This window comes from Crocuta crocuta, unplaced genomic scaffold, assembly GCF_008692635.1.
Source record: "Crocuta crocuta isolate KB4526 unplaced genomic scaffold, BGI_CrCroc_1.0 scaffold254, whole genome shotgun sequence".
Taxonomy (NCBI): Eukaryota; Metazoa; Chordata; class Mammalia; order Carnivora; family Hyaenidae; genus Crocuta; species Crocuta crocuta.
In genome coordinates this window covers 792,965-808,153 of record NW_027530004.1, presented here as the reverse complement: position 1 = coordinate 808,153, position 15,189 = coordinate 792,965, and the positions used below count along the sequence as shown (strand labels likewise).

General features: G+C 45.2%; 1 protein-coding gene across 1 annotated transcript in view; it reads right to left on the bottom strand.

Annotated features, from left to right (window-relative positions):
* The window catches only part of LOC144231257 (beta-galactosidase-1-like protein 2), a 40,719-nt gene that overhangs the window by 14,878 nt on the left and 10,652 nt on the right, over window positions 1-15,189 (bottom strand). Inside the window, exons 4-9 of the mRNA XM_077763689.1 lie at window positions 11,728-11,775; window positions 11,114-11,311; window positions 9,363-9,431; window positions 8,701-8,796; window positions 6,795-6,903; window positions 2,812-2,893 (exon numbers count right to left, since the gene is read on the bottom strand). Coding sequence (XP_077619815.1) covers window positions 2,812-2,893; window positions 6,795-6,903; window positions 8,701-8,796; window positions 9,363-9,431; window positions 11,114-11,311; window positions 11,728-11,775 — 602 coding nt within the window. The remainder of the gene's footprint in view (window positions 1-2,811; window positions 2,894-6,794; window positions 6,904-8,700; window positions 8,797-9,362; window positions 9,432-11,113; window positions 11,312-11,727; window positions 11,776-15,189) is intronic.

The window sequence follows — 15,189 nt, the reverse complement described above, 5'->3', positions numbered from 1 at the left end:
GGAGCGCGCCGTGGAGAGGGCAGGGTGTCCAGCAGCCGGCCGCGGAGACTCCCTAGTGCACCGGAGGCCTTGTTCAACACAGTGCCGACACGCTAAAAATGTGCACCAGCCTTCAAAGGGCCTTGCCTGCCCAGCAGCGGCCATAGCCCCTCCTAGGCCCCCTCCTGGGCCCCACAGAATGGCACGGGCCGTGGAGGCCTTGGAAGCAGTCACAGGAGACAGTGCCACCGCGTGGAAATGGCGGGAATCACTGCTGGTCCTTGAGGAACTCAATGGTCTGGGGAAAGGGCCCTCTGTCCATTCATCCAGCAGTCGCGCCCTGAGCGCCCCCTGCTGGCCGGCGCTGGCTAGGGCTGCAAAGATGAAAGGCCCTATCTGTTCAGTCTAGTGGAGGGAGGGGTGGACGACGCAGAAAGTACGGAAACCTGCATGCGCTGCAGCAGGCGAAAGCAGGTTGTGGGAGCCCACAGGATGCACCTAGCAGCTCATAGGAGGCCCTTCAACCACCATCATCTATGCAGAGCACGAACTGAACTGTGTCCAGGCACAGGAGCACAGCCTAACCAGAGGGAGTTCAGGCCCTGGTGGTACTTACCGCTGCAGTGAAACAGGTAAATAAAACAACCACCCAGAATGTTAGAAGGCCAAAATAACGCAGGCTCGAAGGGCCAGGTGAGCTCCAGGAGGAGCTTGGGTGTTTGGAGGAAGCCTCACTTGGAGGTGACCTCAGGCAAAAGCGGGAGGAGATGGAACAGCCATCTGCAGGAAGGCTGAGGGTGTCCAGTATGTTCCAGGAACAGGTAGGAGGCCAGAAAAGGGTGGAGCAGGAGACACCTGGCCAGGTCACAGAGGTCACAGGTCAAAGGATGCCCTTGGAGGTTTTCCTCATAGCTCATGCTTCACTCTGAGCAAAGCAGAATGTACCTGAAGTTCAGGTGAGACATGAGGTGATCCAAATGACATTTTCAAATACTGCTATGTTCAGGAAATTTGTGCAGGAGTCAAGAGTAAAAAGGAAGATCAGTCCAGTGCTGTGGCAATAACACACATGAGAACGGTGGTAATAGTTCAGGTGCTAAAACTTGCCTGGATCTGGATAAATTTGAAGATAAAGCTAAAGATAAAAAGGATTTGCTGATGGTTGCGTGTCAGGCACACAGAGGGAGAGGTCTGAGAGTGCCTACCAAGTTTAGGGCCAGGGCAACTAGGGGGAATGGAGTTGCCATTTACCAAGATAAAGAAGACTAAAAGTGTGGCAGGCTCTGAGAAGAAAACAGACAAGTTCAGTGCCCTGCCAGTTCCACTGAGACCCACAGCCTTCCTGGGTGCTCTGCCCAGCACGCAGATACACATGTGAGGCAGGAGTTCAGGGAAGGTCACTCAAAGCCTAGCATCTCACAGTTATCAACACACACATCAGATTTAAAGTCACCTGGATGACGTCACCAGGGCACTGAGTGTGCAGAGGGGAGAATTCATTCCAAAGAGTGAGAAGTAAAGAATTTAAACATCAGAATTTGGGGACAGAGACGTGACCGGCAGGGGATACCAAGAAGGAGCAGCCTGGGAGTTCATAGGAACAAAGTAGGAAATTGGGTCTCAGGCACCAAGGGAGGAAAACATTTCAAGGGAAAGAGATTGATGGTTGCTGATAAATAAAATCAGAGAGATCAGAGGCGACAAGGATGAACACTTAAATTTATAATACGGAGGTCACTGGTGACCTCAAAAAGAGCAGCGGCAGTGGAATGGTAAGGGTGGTAATGTTGTCCCCATGGCTTAAGAGAGATGGAGGGGAAAGGGCTTGGGGGACCCAGTGAGCATGAACATGGGGAGATCTCTTGAAAGGGGAGCAGAGAATCACAACAGCCTTTGGATAGAGAAATGAGTCAAGAGATTTGTTTTAAAAGAGAGAAATAGGGGTGCATGGGTGACTCTGTTGGTTAAACATCTGACTCTTGGTTTGGGCTCAGGTGATGATCTGGGGTTCATGAGTTTGAGCCCCTCATTGAGCTCCCTGCTGAGAGCATGGAGCCCACTCTCTTCTCTCTCTGCCCCTCCCATGGGCACAGATGCTCACTCTCTCTCTCAATAAAAAATAAATAAATAAATAAATAAACAAATTTTAAAAAATAAAGAAGAGAAAAAGAACACCATGTTTATATGCAGATGGTAATGATCCAGTAGAAAGAGGAAATCTGATGACCCAGGGCAGAAGCCTGGAGCTGCTGGAGCAATACCCTTGAGTGGCTGAGGGAGAAAGGGCTTACTGCATGAGGGTGGAGCTGGGCCAGCATATCTACAGTTAACAAGAAGAGAGGTTAGAGGCAGGGAAATGGATGCTGCTGGATGGAGTGCTGCCACAGTCATCTACACTCACTGCTCAGCCAGCTGCCATCACAGCAGGGGCTACATATCCCCTGGGCAGTGGCCAGCCATCTCCATGATTTTGGCAGGGTTTAAGTAAGCCATCCTCACAGGATACCCAATGCATCATCTGCTTGGCCCTCTCTGCAGAAATGCAGAGACCTTCCAGTATGACCAATTCACCATTCCCAGCTTGTAGTCTGCAGAGCACTGTGAGTGCGTGCTCAGCAGAAGTGGGAGACCAGAGAGATCCATCTGACATGGATCCTCCAACCCTCGGAGGCCCAGAGCTTCAGGCCCAGTGCCATGCAAACAGGAGAAGCACAGATAGGAGGGAAACTCCACTTGTGGTTCAGGCCGTTTAGGGGGGAGGGGTGTGCACAGTAAGCCCAGGGTGCTGACTCCCCACCCCACCCTACCCCCGCACAGCCTCCAGGCAGGCACCTCCATCCATGACTCCCTTTTGCAGGCCATCCTTGTTGTCTGAAGTCAAAAGCAATTCCACAATACCTCGGTCTTCCAAGGCCTGTGGGGGGAAAGAAGACAAGTCAATCTGTCACTCCTCAGAGCTCCTGCCATGTCACACAGCTGGGAAGGTGGCTGCCAGAAGAGAAAGGGGGAAAGGTTCAAAATAAAGCATTTACTTCTCCACAGAAAATGGACAGAAACCCTGCTGTCTGTGCCCGCCATGTTCAAAAAAACTCCTATCAGCTGAAGTCCAGCCGAGGCAGGGGCAGGGCCGTCAGACTCTGGTATCCCTTGACTGCCCCAGATCTGGCAAGGTGCAGGTGTGGTTGGTGCCCTGTTCCTAGATGGGCCTACTCAGAGGCCAGCTCAGAAGGGCCAGCTGCTGTGCTGTCACCTGGCAGCTGACTATAGGGCTCCGTGAGTGGGTCAGGACTTCCCGATACCAGAAGCAGGCAGCCCATCGCTTCCCCACACTGGGCCAGGGTGGGCTCTGTTCAACTGCCATGCCACAGCCACGTGCCCATGACATGCTGCATACACCCAGTCGAACAGGAAGCACTCCTTGCAGGTTGTAAATCAAATGAGAAACCAGAAGGAACACACACTGTGTTGAGAGGCAATAACCATTTTACCACTCCAAATAACTGCTACCATTTATGGACCACTTACAGTCACGCCAGGCTTTCTGCTAAATACTTTATATAAACTGGCCTATTCAATCCTCACATTTAATAACTGTATGGATAAAGAGTCTCAGAGAGGTTGGATAAAGTGTTAAGGGATACAGAGCAAATGAGCCAATATGGACTTCAATCCAGAGTCTGCCCACGTTGAAAGGCTCTGCTTTGGGGCTACGGACTCTTTTGGATTAGAAACCCCAGATAGGGGACTTTCCTATGATTTTACCTGCAGATATTTTTACGAGACTGCTTATTTCAACCAAATTCTTTGGGAAACAGGTGATGCAAAGAGATGATCCAGGGGATGCATAATGTTCATATCTAAACCTAATGCCAATTAAAAAAGACCAGAGGGGGCCCTAATTCTGACGGATAACAGAAGACACAGAAGTTCAATCCATTAGGGGAGGTAAAAGTCTTTCCAAATAAACAAAAATTGAAAAAATTCATCACTACTAAACCAGCCCTACAAGAAATCCTGAGGGGGACTCTATGAGGGAAATGTTGCAAGGAACGCAAGGTACCAGAGACACCACCACAAGCATGAATCCCACAAAGGACACGATGACTCTAAACCCATATTTTTCAATAATAACACTGAACGTAAATGGACTAAATGCCTCAATCAAAAGACATAGGGTAGCAGAGTGGATTAAAAAACAAAATTNGGAACTTAAAAGACAAATGTATAAAAATAATTATTAATCTATATTAATGAGTACACAACATATAAAGATGTGACTTGTAACATCAATAACATACAGCGAGGTGGAACTGTAAAGGAGTACTTGTTGTGACTGTGTGTGCGACTAAAGTTTCATTGACATCAATATAAAATAAAACATCACAGGGCGCCTGGGTGGCTCAGTCAGTTGAAAGTCCAACTTCGTCTCAGCTCATGATCTCACGGTTCGTGGGTTCGAGCCCCATGTCAGGCTCTGTGCTGACAGCTCATATATGTGTGTGTGTGTGTGTGTGTGTGTGTGTGTGTGTATATGTATGTATGTATATATATACACACATATATACATACATACATATATATCACACTCCATCCAATGACACAATACACATTTTTCTGAAGTACACATGGAACATTCTCCAGGACACATCATATTTTAGGCCACAACAGAAGCTTTAATAATTTTAATTATTTTAAAAGATTTATTTAATAATTTTAAAAGATTGAAACCATACAAAGTATTTTTCCAGTCATAGTAGAATGAAACTAGAAACCAACAGCAAAAAGAACACTGAAAATTCAAATTTCAAATTCCACAGATACGTGGAAATTAAACAACACACTCTTAAAAAACAACCAGTGACCCAAAGAAGAAATAATAGGAAAATCAGGATATATCTTGAGATAAATGAAAATAAAAATTCAACATAAACTTATGGGATGCAGCAAAAGCAGTGCTAAGAGGGAAATTTATAGGTATAAACAAGTCAAAAAAGGAAGAAAAGTCTTAAGTCAACACCTAACTTTTCACCTTAAGGAACTAGAAAAGAGAAACAAGCTAAACTCAAAGGTAGCAGAAGGAAGAAAATAATAAAGATTAGAATAGAGATAAAAAGAGATTTAAAAATGGAGAAAAATTATGAAAACCAAGAGTTAGTGCTTTGAAAAGATTAACGAAATTGACACAGTTTTAGTGAGATTAACTAACAAAACTGCATTATTCACAATAGGCAAAAGCAACCAACGTGTCCACTGATGAATGAATGGATGAACAAAATGTGGTATAAAGATACAACATATTATTATTATTCAGTCTTAAAAAGGAAGGAAATTCTAATACCTTCTACAACAAAGATGAACCTTGAAGACATTATGCTAAATTTAGAAAGCCAGACATAACAGAACGAGTACTACAGGATTCTACTTATATGAGGTACCTAGAATGGTCAATTTCATAACAAGAGAAAGTAGAATGGTGGTTGGCAGTGGTTATGAGAGGGAGATATAGAAAGGTAATGTTTAATAGATACAGAGTTTCAGTTTGGGAAGCTGAAAAAAGTTCAGGAAATGGTGAATGGTAATGGTGGTCATGTTTGCACAACAATGTGAGTGTACTTAATACCAGTGAACTTAAAAGCACTTAAAAATGGTTAGAATGGTAATTTCTATGTTATGTATATTTTATCATAATAAAAAATAAATAATTATGTTATACTCAGAAAATGCTTTTTTAAAAAAAGGTCTAGTACACCATTTCCATACTTAAGAATGCTTCTAAGCCATACTCCTGGCTTGATCTTCCCTAAAACCACCACCTCTATCTCCACCAATCTACTATAACCTGCTGAATCATCTCAGTAATTCCATCTTCCTTACAAAAATCTAGGCTAATAACTTTGTGGCTTCTTGATTCTTTCATGATTAGGGCTTCCAGATTTAATAAATAAAAATACAAGATAGCCAGTTATACTTTAATTTACAATGAATAAACTTTTATATAAATTATGAATATTTTTAATGTATGTCCCATGTAATATTGAAGATTATATTTATACTTAAAAAATATCCTTGTTTATCTGAAATTCAAATTTAACTTAGTACCCTGTGTTTTATTTGCCTCTCTTACAGATGATCAAGTAGTTCCTTTGATCTATGTGTGCTGTGAATATTACAAAGAATTGACTCAAGAGCAATTTTTATTGATGTGCTAATTTTTTATTAATGTACTAATTCCTCAACATGACTCTTATTTTTACATAAGCTATTGGACTATTCCCATTTCTGTTTTTTTATTGTTTCCAAATATTACATGCAATGGTAAGATAATTTCTCCCCAAAATTCATTTTTATCACCTATGTTTTGAATGAAATATGCACCACATCTTTTTGATAGTAGAAAGATGCACCTTGAAAAATTGTTAATTGTAATTTTATAACTACAAAAAGCCCTGTGTATTACAGGTCAGGGCCTATCCATTTATGCTCTTTTCCACATAGAACTGAGCCAGTACACTATTGGGATGCCAGTCAGTGGGTTTTTCAGTTAATAAGACATCACAGCTGACACTGTGTGGAGCAACCTACACCCTTGTGCCTGTCTATCCCTTCAGCACGGAACCCCTAAGACAACACTGAAATATATCTCTTAAAAGACAACTATTGCAACCCCCTCCCCCAATTATAGATCTCGGGCGGTGGGAAAGAATGTGTTCTGTGTTGAAAGGAACGAGGAGCCCCTTGTCTGAGAGCTAACCTAGGTCTGTTTACTCCCAGTAGGAAAATAGGTGACGTTCCAAGAAGAGTCTCCTCGCTTTTACCTGGAGTGGCACCACCCTGGACATCAGGTGATCAAAATAAAGGTCCACTGCTTCGGTGAAGCCCTTGTAAGTTGTTCTCAGCCTCATGCCAGAGTCTTGGAGTAACCAGCTTGAATAAAAGTGGGGGGGGGGGTGGANGTGTGGGTGGAATTAGTTGCACTGTTTGTGGGTTTCTCTGGGCAAGAGATGGTGGGGAGAAAAGCAGTGGCTTCAGAGTGCTGGGGGTGAGCGAGACCCACCACCACCTCCACTCAGCCAGGAAGGCAAGAGACTGTGCGAACAGATTCAGGGGCAAACACTGCCAAGCTCAAGCCCTGCACTCTTCACTGTTTCCCTAATAAAGACACCAGCAATGCTAGGGATTTTATTTCCGGCTTTGTGGCTATAGGTCTGGCTGCCAGTGAGGAAAGCTCACTGAACTCAAGGCTCAGTGTGGAAGCATTTAGTCTAAAATCTCATTACAAAGGGGTGAAACCAAAGGGGTTAAGGAATCCCTGGGACCAGATGCAACCTTCTAGAGTCTCCCAGAAAACTAAGCCTGACATGGAGGTCATGAGAGGCTAATCCACTTCTCCTCATTCCTGTCCATCCGTCCATCCGCTGCTCTCCAGACTGACGCTGCAACTCATTAGCATCAGCCTCTGCAGCTTTTCAGAGCTCAGCTCAGAGGAGGAGCTGCAGAGCAAGGTAAATTCTTCCCACAACCTGTCCCTTATGATCACATTTCCCAGGTGAACACAGATCATCCATTCCAGAGCTGGAGCCAGGAACTCTTCCTTCTCAGTGGAAATTCTGAGTAAAATATTTACATTTTCTCACTAAGGGTCTGATGCTTCACATCCTAATTTGGAAGTCCTGAACAGAGTCAGAAAATGATCAACTTATGTTAGGTAAAAATGGAGGAGGAGAGAGCAGCTTCCTTTTAGACTGATACCTCCACCCTCCATCTCACCTAAGATGGTCTAGTTTCTCATTGCCACCGGGTCACTGCCTGTTTGGGCCTCCCTGGGGTGTGTCCACATGCCCATCCTCAATGCCAGGACCTGAGTGAATGGTGCTGTCCAGGAGGAGGGCTGAGTGCTGGATGGAGCCCCTGCTGTTTCTTAGCTAACACTTAAATCCTGTCCTCCTCCTGGACAGCTCCTCAGCTGAGCCTGAGGACATCGCTGACACACAGATTTCTAATCCCCAGGTGTGGGGGGAGGGCGCTCTGGCTGTGTGCACAGCCTTGTCAAGGGCACTCTTGCCAAGCTGAACAGCACAGAGACAGAAAAGTGATCCTGGAGAACAAAGGAGATGGAGACAGCCTGCCTGGCATCCCTAGGGAAGGGCTGGGTGGAGCTGGAGACAAGAGAAAACAAAGCCCAGGCTGGTGGCTGTGTTGCAGAGAAAGGCCATTCCCAAAGGAGACCATGAGGCAAACAGAACCAGCCTTCTTCCCTCTTGAGGTAGGGAGAGAGTGGATCTAACCATCTGGAACACTGCTTCCCCCTATTAACAAGAAAGTCTTTTTGCTGAAAATTAATGGCAATGATGAGGACAAGGAATGAATGTGGTACCAGGTGATTACTGCCCAGATTTCTACTCCAGCCACAGAGCACTCTACTGACCTCAGTGGAGACTACACATCCCAACATAACTAATTAAAGCCTGCAATTTGAAGACCAAAAAAAACCCAAAAAACAAAACAAAAAAAAAATAATTTGTTTCTCTAATACTTTATTAAGATAAAGTGATATCATTTAAAATGGCCCCCTTTAGGTCCCACTTTTTCTGGGAAGGTATTTCAGTAGAGAATAAAACATATACTTAATAGCAAAATTAAACCTACCTTTTTGATTAGTGTTTTGCACAAGCTCACAGGGCAGCTCAAGCCACAGCTGGAACCCCTCACAGCCCCGCTCACCTGGGCAAGCCCCCAAGGTCGATCTCACTGCAGATGTAGGGGCCTGGACGCAGAACCACCCACAACCCGATCTCCGCAGCCATCAGCACAAAGGCCCTAGGGAGGTCAGTGTCAGCAGCTCTCAGAACATCAGGGGGTAGGGTGGGGATGAGCCTGGCACACATCGCAAGGTGGTGGATCTGCCTGGCTCCTCGCCTCCCTCCCTTCAGAGACCCTGGGAGCTGGGTTCTCTCCTGCTCCCAGCCCAGGACCTTCTGCACAGCCCCCCTGGGGGCATGATGGACCAAGGGCATCAGACAAGATACAGGGTGGGGTGGAGGGTCCTAAGAGTGAATCTGACCCCAACAGTCTTGCTACCCTAGGGTAAACCCTGTCTCAGCCTAGGTGGCTGGACCATACTGCAGAATAGGGCAGACACTGGGGATTAAGCACCTCTGAGCTGCAGTGAAAAGGTCTGAGCTCAGAGGAGGCAAACCCAGACCCTGAGAGTAACAGGTTGCTATATGGAGAGCATCTGGGTCCTGAGAACAAGGGTCCAGACCCCAGCCTGTCTCTGGTTCTCAATGAAGAATGGAGATGGCCCTTTGATCCCTGACCAACCCGAGACCACCTCTCTGCCTCCCCGCCCCAGGCCAAGCCACAGAAGCAATGACAGCACTTACTCCAGGTCCAGGTTCCCAGAGAAGTCAAATTTGCCTCTTTCTGGCTCATGGAGGTTCCATGGAACATAGCTGTAATAGAAGATAATTATAGGAATGAGCTTTTCATTTATTCCACTTCATCTTCCAGATTACCTTCTTTATCCCTAAAACCCATCATGATGGTTGAAGATGTATTTCTTAGGTACACTGTTTTAATGGTATCAGGACTGGAAACAAGAACTAATTAAGGAGCTCTAAGGACCTTAGAGTATCCAGGGCCAGTCCCTGGGGTGCTAACAACTCATCTCCTTAGGAGAAGGGAGAGAAGGCCAATAAGAGTTGAGTGAAGCATGAGATGTGACCACAGGTCAGCTTGAGCATGCACTCCCCCACCTTCCTCCCTCCCTCCCCATCTCTCCTGCTCTCTCTTTATCAGAGAAAAAAAAGTAACTTTCTAAGAGTGTAAGTTAAAAGTAAGGGAAGAAGAAGCCTCTGATCAGTCCTATTTTTACTGAAGCAACCAGAATTTCAAATAATTCTTTCCTTATCTTCTAAAGAGAAGATAAGGAAATAAAGTAAGTTCTTTAAGGGGCCCAACTCAAGAGGCAGAGGTTTGGAGGATGTATGAAAATAGTAACAGAGCTGCTCTTCTCCTGGACTCCCACCCATCCCTGGCTTCTAGTGGAGCCCTTTCCAGCTGCAAGGAAGGTGCACAGGTAAAGGAAAAGGTTTGCTTGCTTCCAATTCAGATGCAGGAGTTCCATGTTTAAGGAAATACAGATCACTCAGCTTTTATAAGGCTAGATGCTTAGCCTACAATGTTCCCACCAGCTTCAGATTTGCAAATGTACCTTCAGGATCAGAACTTATATATGCATATAAGTGGATCCTTTTAAGTAATCCTTCTGGAAAACTATATACATGTGTTTCAACTGTGCTATTATAGCCCAGAATATTCCTATAATTCTTTCTAGAAATTATCTTCAAAGCTGCTTCACAAACCACCCAAGAAAATCCACATCCTTGATTTGTAATCATATTGTTGCCTGAAAACAGAATAGCTTAGCCTGATAACCCACTTTATTTCATAGACCTGGATCCAACTATCTGTTGGCAATTTTGAAAAATAAATCCACAGAAAAATAAGATCCTTCACAACTGAGCACATTTTTTAACTGATTCACATACTCAACATTTTACTGAGTGCCTATCATGTGCCTGTCACTGTGGTCAGTGCTAGAATGGAAGCCACAGTGCTCTGAAGATAATTCTAAACAGGAATGCTAAAAAGTGATGAGAACTTCCTTAGGAACCTATTGTGAAAAACACCGCACTCATTTGCTAAATAAATTGGGGGATGGAGTGCTTGTTAAAAAAAATAATAACTATTTGATAATTTAATCATCCCTACCCCTACTCCCCTCCTTCACTATATTCCTTTGTATATATACCATTGCTCTTTCTGTGCCTCTAAACCTTAACATCCATCCTGTCTCCTCGTCTGCACTAAGGGGGAGGGCTGTGCAGGTGAGAAAAAGGAGGTTGTCATAGCAGGCAGACCTAAGCAGGGCTGTGGGCAAATTGCTCCTCCTATATTTTTCCTCACAAAGCTCAGCCCAAAGATTCTCTTCCGGGGCTGCTCAAGGGCAAGATATGGCAGGGCTCCCCCATCCTGACACGATGGAGACCTGCAGGCTGGGCTGCCTGGAAGAAGCCCAGGACACAGATGCCACAGATGACAAAGCCTGGTGGTGGAGTGGGGTAGCACTCACGTGGTGAGGGTATTCAAGCCACAGGCTTTCATCTTCAGCAAGCGGTCCCTCCAGTATGCCTTGGGCACCCGGAAATAGTGCACAGACCCCCCAAAGATCCAGAAGGTGGAGTCCTCCAGCATGAAGTGTTGGCCGTTGGCCTGCAGCCCTGACTTTCGGTGTCTTAGCCATGCAGGGACCATATTATACCAGTCCAACCTGCAAAGAGAAAAGGCAGCTGGCAAGGTTGGCTTATCTTCAGCAATGAGCAGGGGCACAGTCTTAGGAGACAGGCTTCTTCTCCTCCACAGGCCTGCTCTGAGGCCTTCAGAAAAGACTCCCCACCCTCTGACCTAGCCAAGCCTTGGGCGGGGTCTTTCTTCAGCACACTCCTCCGCACCCCACTGCAAGGGAAGAACAAGCTGAGGCTGTAGTTAGGAATGAGACAAACACAACGGTCAACATGAAGACTGTACTACAGGGAGAAAGGATGAGGTGGGGGCACATGACAGGGAAAGGATATTCCCAGGGGTTGCAGGGTGCCCAGAGAAGGTGTGTCACACAGGTTCCTACAATGGCCAGCTCTTCTAGGCCACTTGACTAAACATCAAAGGAGCGGCTACTTCAAATAGTACCTCTGAGCCACCTTGTGGTCACAGCTGCCCGGCTCAAGGTGCAAGTACCTGGAAGGAGGTATCTGGGGTTAGCAACAGCATTTATTCATTGACCAAATTCCAAGTCTCAATTCTTATCTAAAGATCAAGTTCAAGTGATAATCTAGCACAACAGAGAGCCCCACCTGGGAGGGCTGTTGGGAAGTGTTAGTCCCTGGAAAAGTACCTCTTGCCTAAGGGAGCCCCTTCAAATTGATCCCCATGACTAGAATTCCCTCTCTCTCTTTTCTCCGCAGTCTTCAAAGGCCACGAGACAAACCCAGCAAGAAACGCTGAGGGAACCAGGACATTTAAGAGAGTTGGGGACAGAAAACAACAGGGTGAGTGAGGCTGGGGCAAAAGCATATTTCCATTGGTGCCTCTTTTGTGCCTACTTTTCATTACAGTTCCTGACATTAGAGGGTGTATTGCCCTGCAGGGCTCTTCTGCATAAAAGAGCTCCCTAAAATGCTGCTCGTCTTTCCATTCCCTTTGTAACACTGGCTAAAACTGTGCCACTGCTTCAGGCCCAAATTACTTCATTCAATCGATATTGATACACACTGAGTGGGGACTGTCATCAGTTAGAAGAAACAGAGATGCACGAACAAAAATGGGATGAGAGCTTCCATCTTGATTCTGGATTCAGCCATTCTCTGTGCCCTTCAAAGGGACAGCTCCTTCACAGAGCTCTGGCCAGCCACGGGGACCAACGGTGGAGGTCATGGGGGCAGAGGGCACGTGCATGTCACACACCCCATCGCTGACTCTCCCAATGTGCTCATTGGATGAGCCATCCGTTCTGCTCTCTCTTCATCTCTGCCACAGCCCTGTCCTCCTTCTGGGTCCTTTTCCTACATGCCAGCCAGCTTCTCCTCCATCTACAATGCCAAGTGCTTCAGCTCTGAACATAAACTTGCATACCCTACGTTGTAAAGCAGTTGGAGCCTTACTATTAATGGGAAAAATTCAATTGCACACGCTCCTCAGGAAGGTATCTCCCGTCCTACTACCAAAGTTCCCCCAAACCAGATGCTTCTGACATGTATAGTCTTCTCCAGGTCACTGCACACTCAGATCATTACAAATCGGTGTCATGAGTGCTGCTGTAAGCCAAGCACAAAGATAAGGCCAAGGCTGGCCCCCCGGGGCATGTTAAGTCATGCAGTCCACACCGGGCCCCAAGCTCAGAAGGCTCCCTTGCAACAAGTAGTTAAATAAGCCATAGAGATCTAATCCACAGTACAATGAATATAGATAATAGTGTACTATAGTTATGTCATGTGATAAATATTGCTACAGTGGTAATTATATGACAATATATAAATATAGCAAAGCACACACTGTACACATGGTTTCAGACATACTATCTTCATTCTGAAATTCTTAATGTTTTCTAAACAAAGGCCCCACATTTTCATTATGCACTGGGCCCCACAACTTAGGTAGCCTGGCCTAGCGGTGGCAGAGGACAGTAGCTGAAATATATATATATAGGTAATTGCTGAATGAAGAAATTATCTAAAGCATCCAGGTGGAGTCAGAAGGCTTTGTGTAGATGATAACTTTTTCACGGATCTTGAAGGCAGAGAATATAAGAAAACAAAGGAAACTAAGGGCAAAAGTATTTTAAAAAGTGAATGCATATCTACTCCAAGAATAGCAAGTAGACTGGCAAGGAGATTATATGAGCATGTATGCCACCCTGGAGCCCCTCAGCAGTGTGGGCCTGGAGCTGGCACTCACTGCCCACAACTGTCTGCTACAGTCTGGGATTGGTACAGAAACTGAGGTACCTTTATAGCAATGAGGGTAATTTTATGTCTGTTGAAGCTCATCACAAAAGCTGGGGCAGGTACTTTGTATATCTTTTCTGTTCATATCCTTTTTCTAATAATATGTTTTGGATGTATTTTATCAAGGAACAAATTTTTTTTAAAGAAGAAAATGGATTCTTCATCAGAGACAGATTGAGAAGTATTGCTCTAGACCAGAAACAACAGTCTGGCTTTGGGCAGTTGTGATCAGAGCTGGGAGGACAAATATATTGACCAGTTCAGTTTACCAGGCTTAGTAACCAAACGGATGCAGGACGTATGAGACCAAAACAGTGTGAAACCACTTCAGCAGCAGCTCCTAGCACTTCGCTGAAGTTGGCTACACCACAAAAAGAGATTTGGATTTAGCCACAGTGGCTCTTAAAGCTGGGCCCATATCTGAATCACCTGGAAAACTTAAAACAATGAATGCCCAGGCCCCGCCCCTGACCAGTTAATGACCCTGGAGGCAGGACACAGGTATTGGTAGTTTTTAAAAGCTCCTCCACAGATTGGAGCAAGGCGCAGCCACTGGTCTAGGGTGAGTTTTACAGGAGGGTCTGGGGCAAATCAGGGACCCTGATGGCCAGAGACAAGAGAACAGGAGGCCAAGAAGACAGAGGTGACACAGACATCACTGATCACTTGGCAGTTTTGTTGATGGCCACTCATGGGCAAAGAAAATTATTTCGACCTCGTCCTTCCTACTTGTCACAGCTCCCAGGACCCAGAACTCATGATGCTGCTGAAGGACTGCAGTTATGCTATAATATAGTTGAAACAGTCATTTGTGGATAACCTGGGGACCTAATCACTTTTTTCTTTCTCTAAATAGAAAAGTTCCATGTTCCAAGTGACTTGTAAATGATATTTCAGAATATAGTTCTTCCAGAGGACCACCTGTATGGGGTAGAAAAACAAGAATATCTGCACAAGGAGGATATGGACATGAATCCTGGCCCTACACTTATAACACCGTCCCCTTGGGTCACTGATACGAGCTCTGTGGACATGAGTTTCTTCTTCTGTATATGAGTGAATGCCTAACTGTTCACAAAGGCACTGTGAAGTTCAGATATAAATGAAATACTCTGTAATGTGCTATAAAAGAGTTTTGTGGCTATTTGAAATAAGTTTATTTTTGCATGCTTTGCATATTAGAAGAGCCTCAGTGGGGTTTTTTTTTTTATGATCTTATAGGGAATAATCCCAATCTTTCCATTCTTAAGCATTTAATTTACTATCTAACCATATTTTATGTGCAAGATGTTGTACCAAGCCATCTTATTACAGTTTCTAAAATTTTACAACAAAAGTCTGTCCAGTGGGATCCTGTCAAACCAACCCAGCCCCTTGACTAGCAGTCAGCAATCCCCAAGTGTGGGCCAAAGCCACTACGCCTCCTGTCTTTGTACAGCCAGCAAGCTACAAATATCTTCCACATTTTTAAGTGGTTGGGGGAAAAAAAAGAACAAGACATGGGGACACAAAAAAGTTATATCACTTCACATTTCAATGTCCATAAATAGTTTTACTGGCATCCCACATGTCCATTCATTGACATGCTGTCTGTGGCTGCTTTGGGACACAGTAACGTTGCTGCAAAAGACATTGTGTAGTCTGCAAA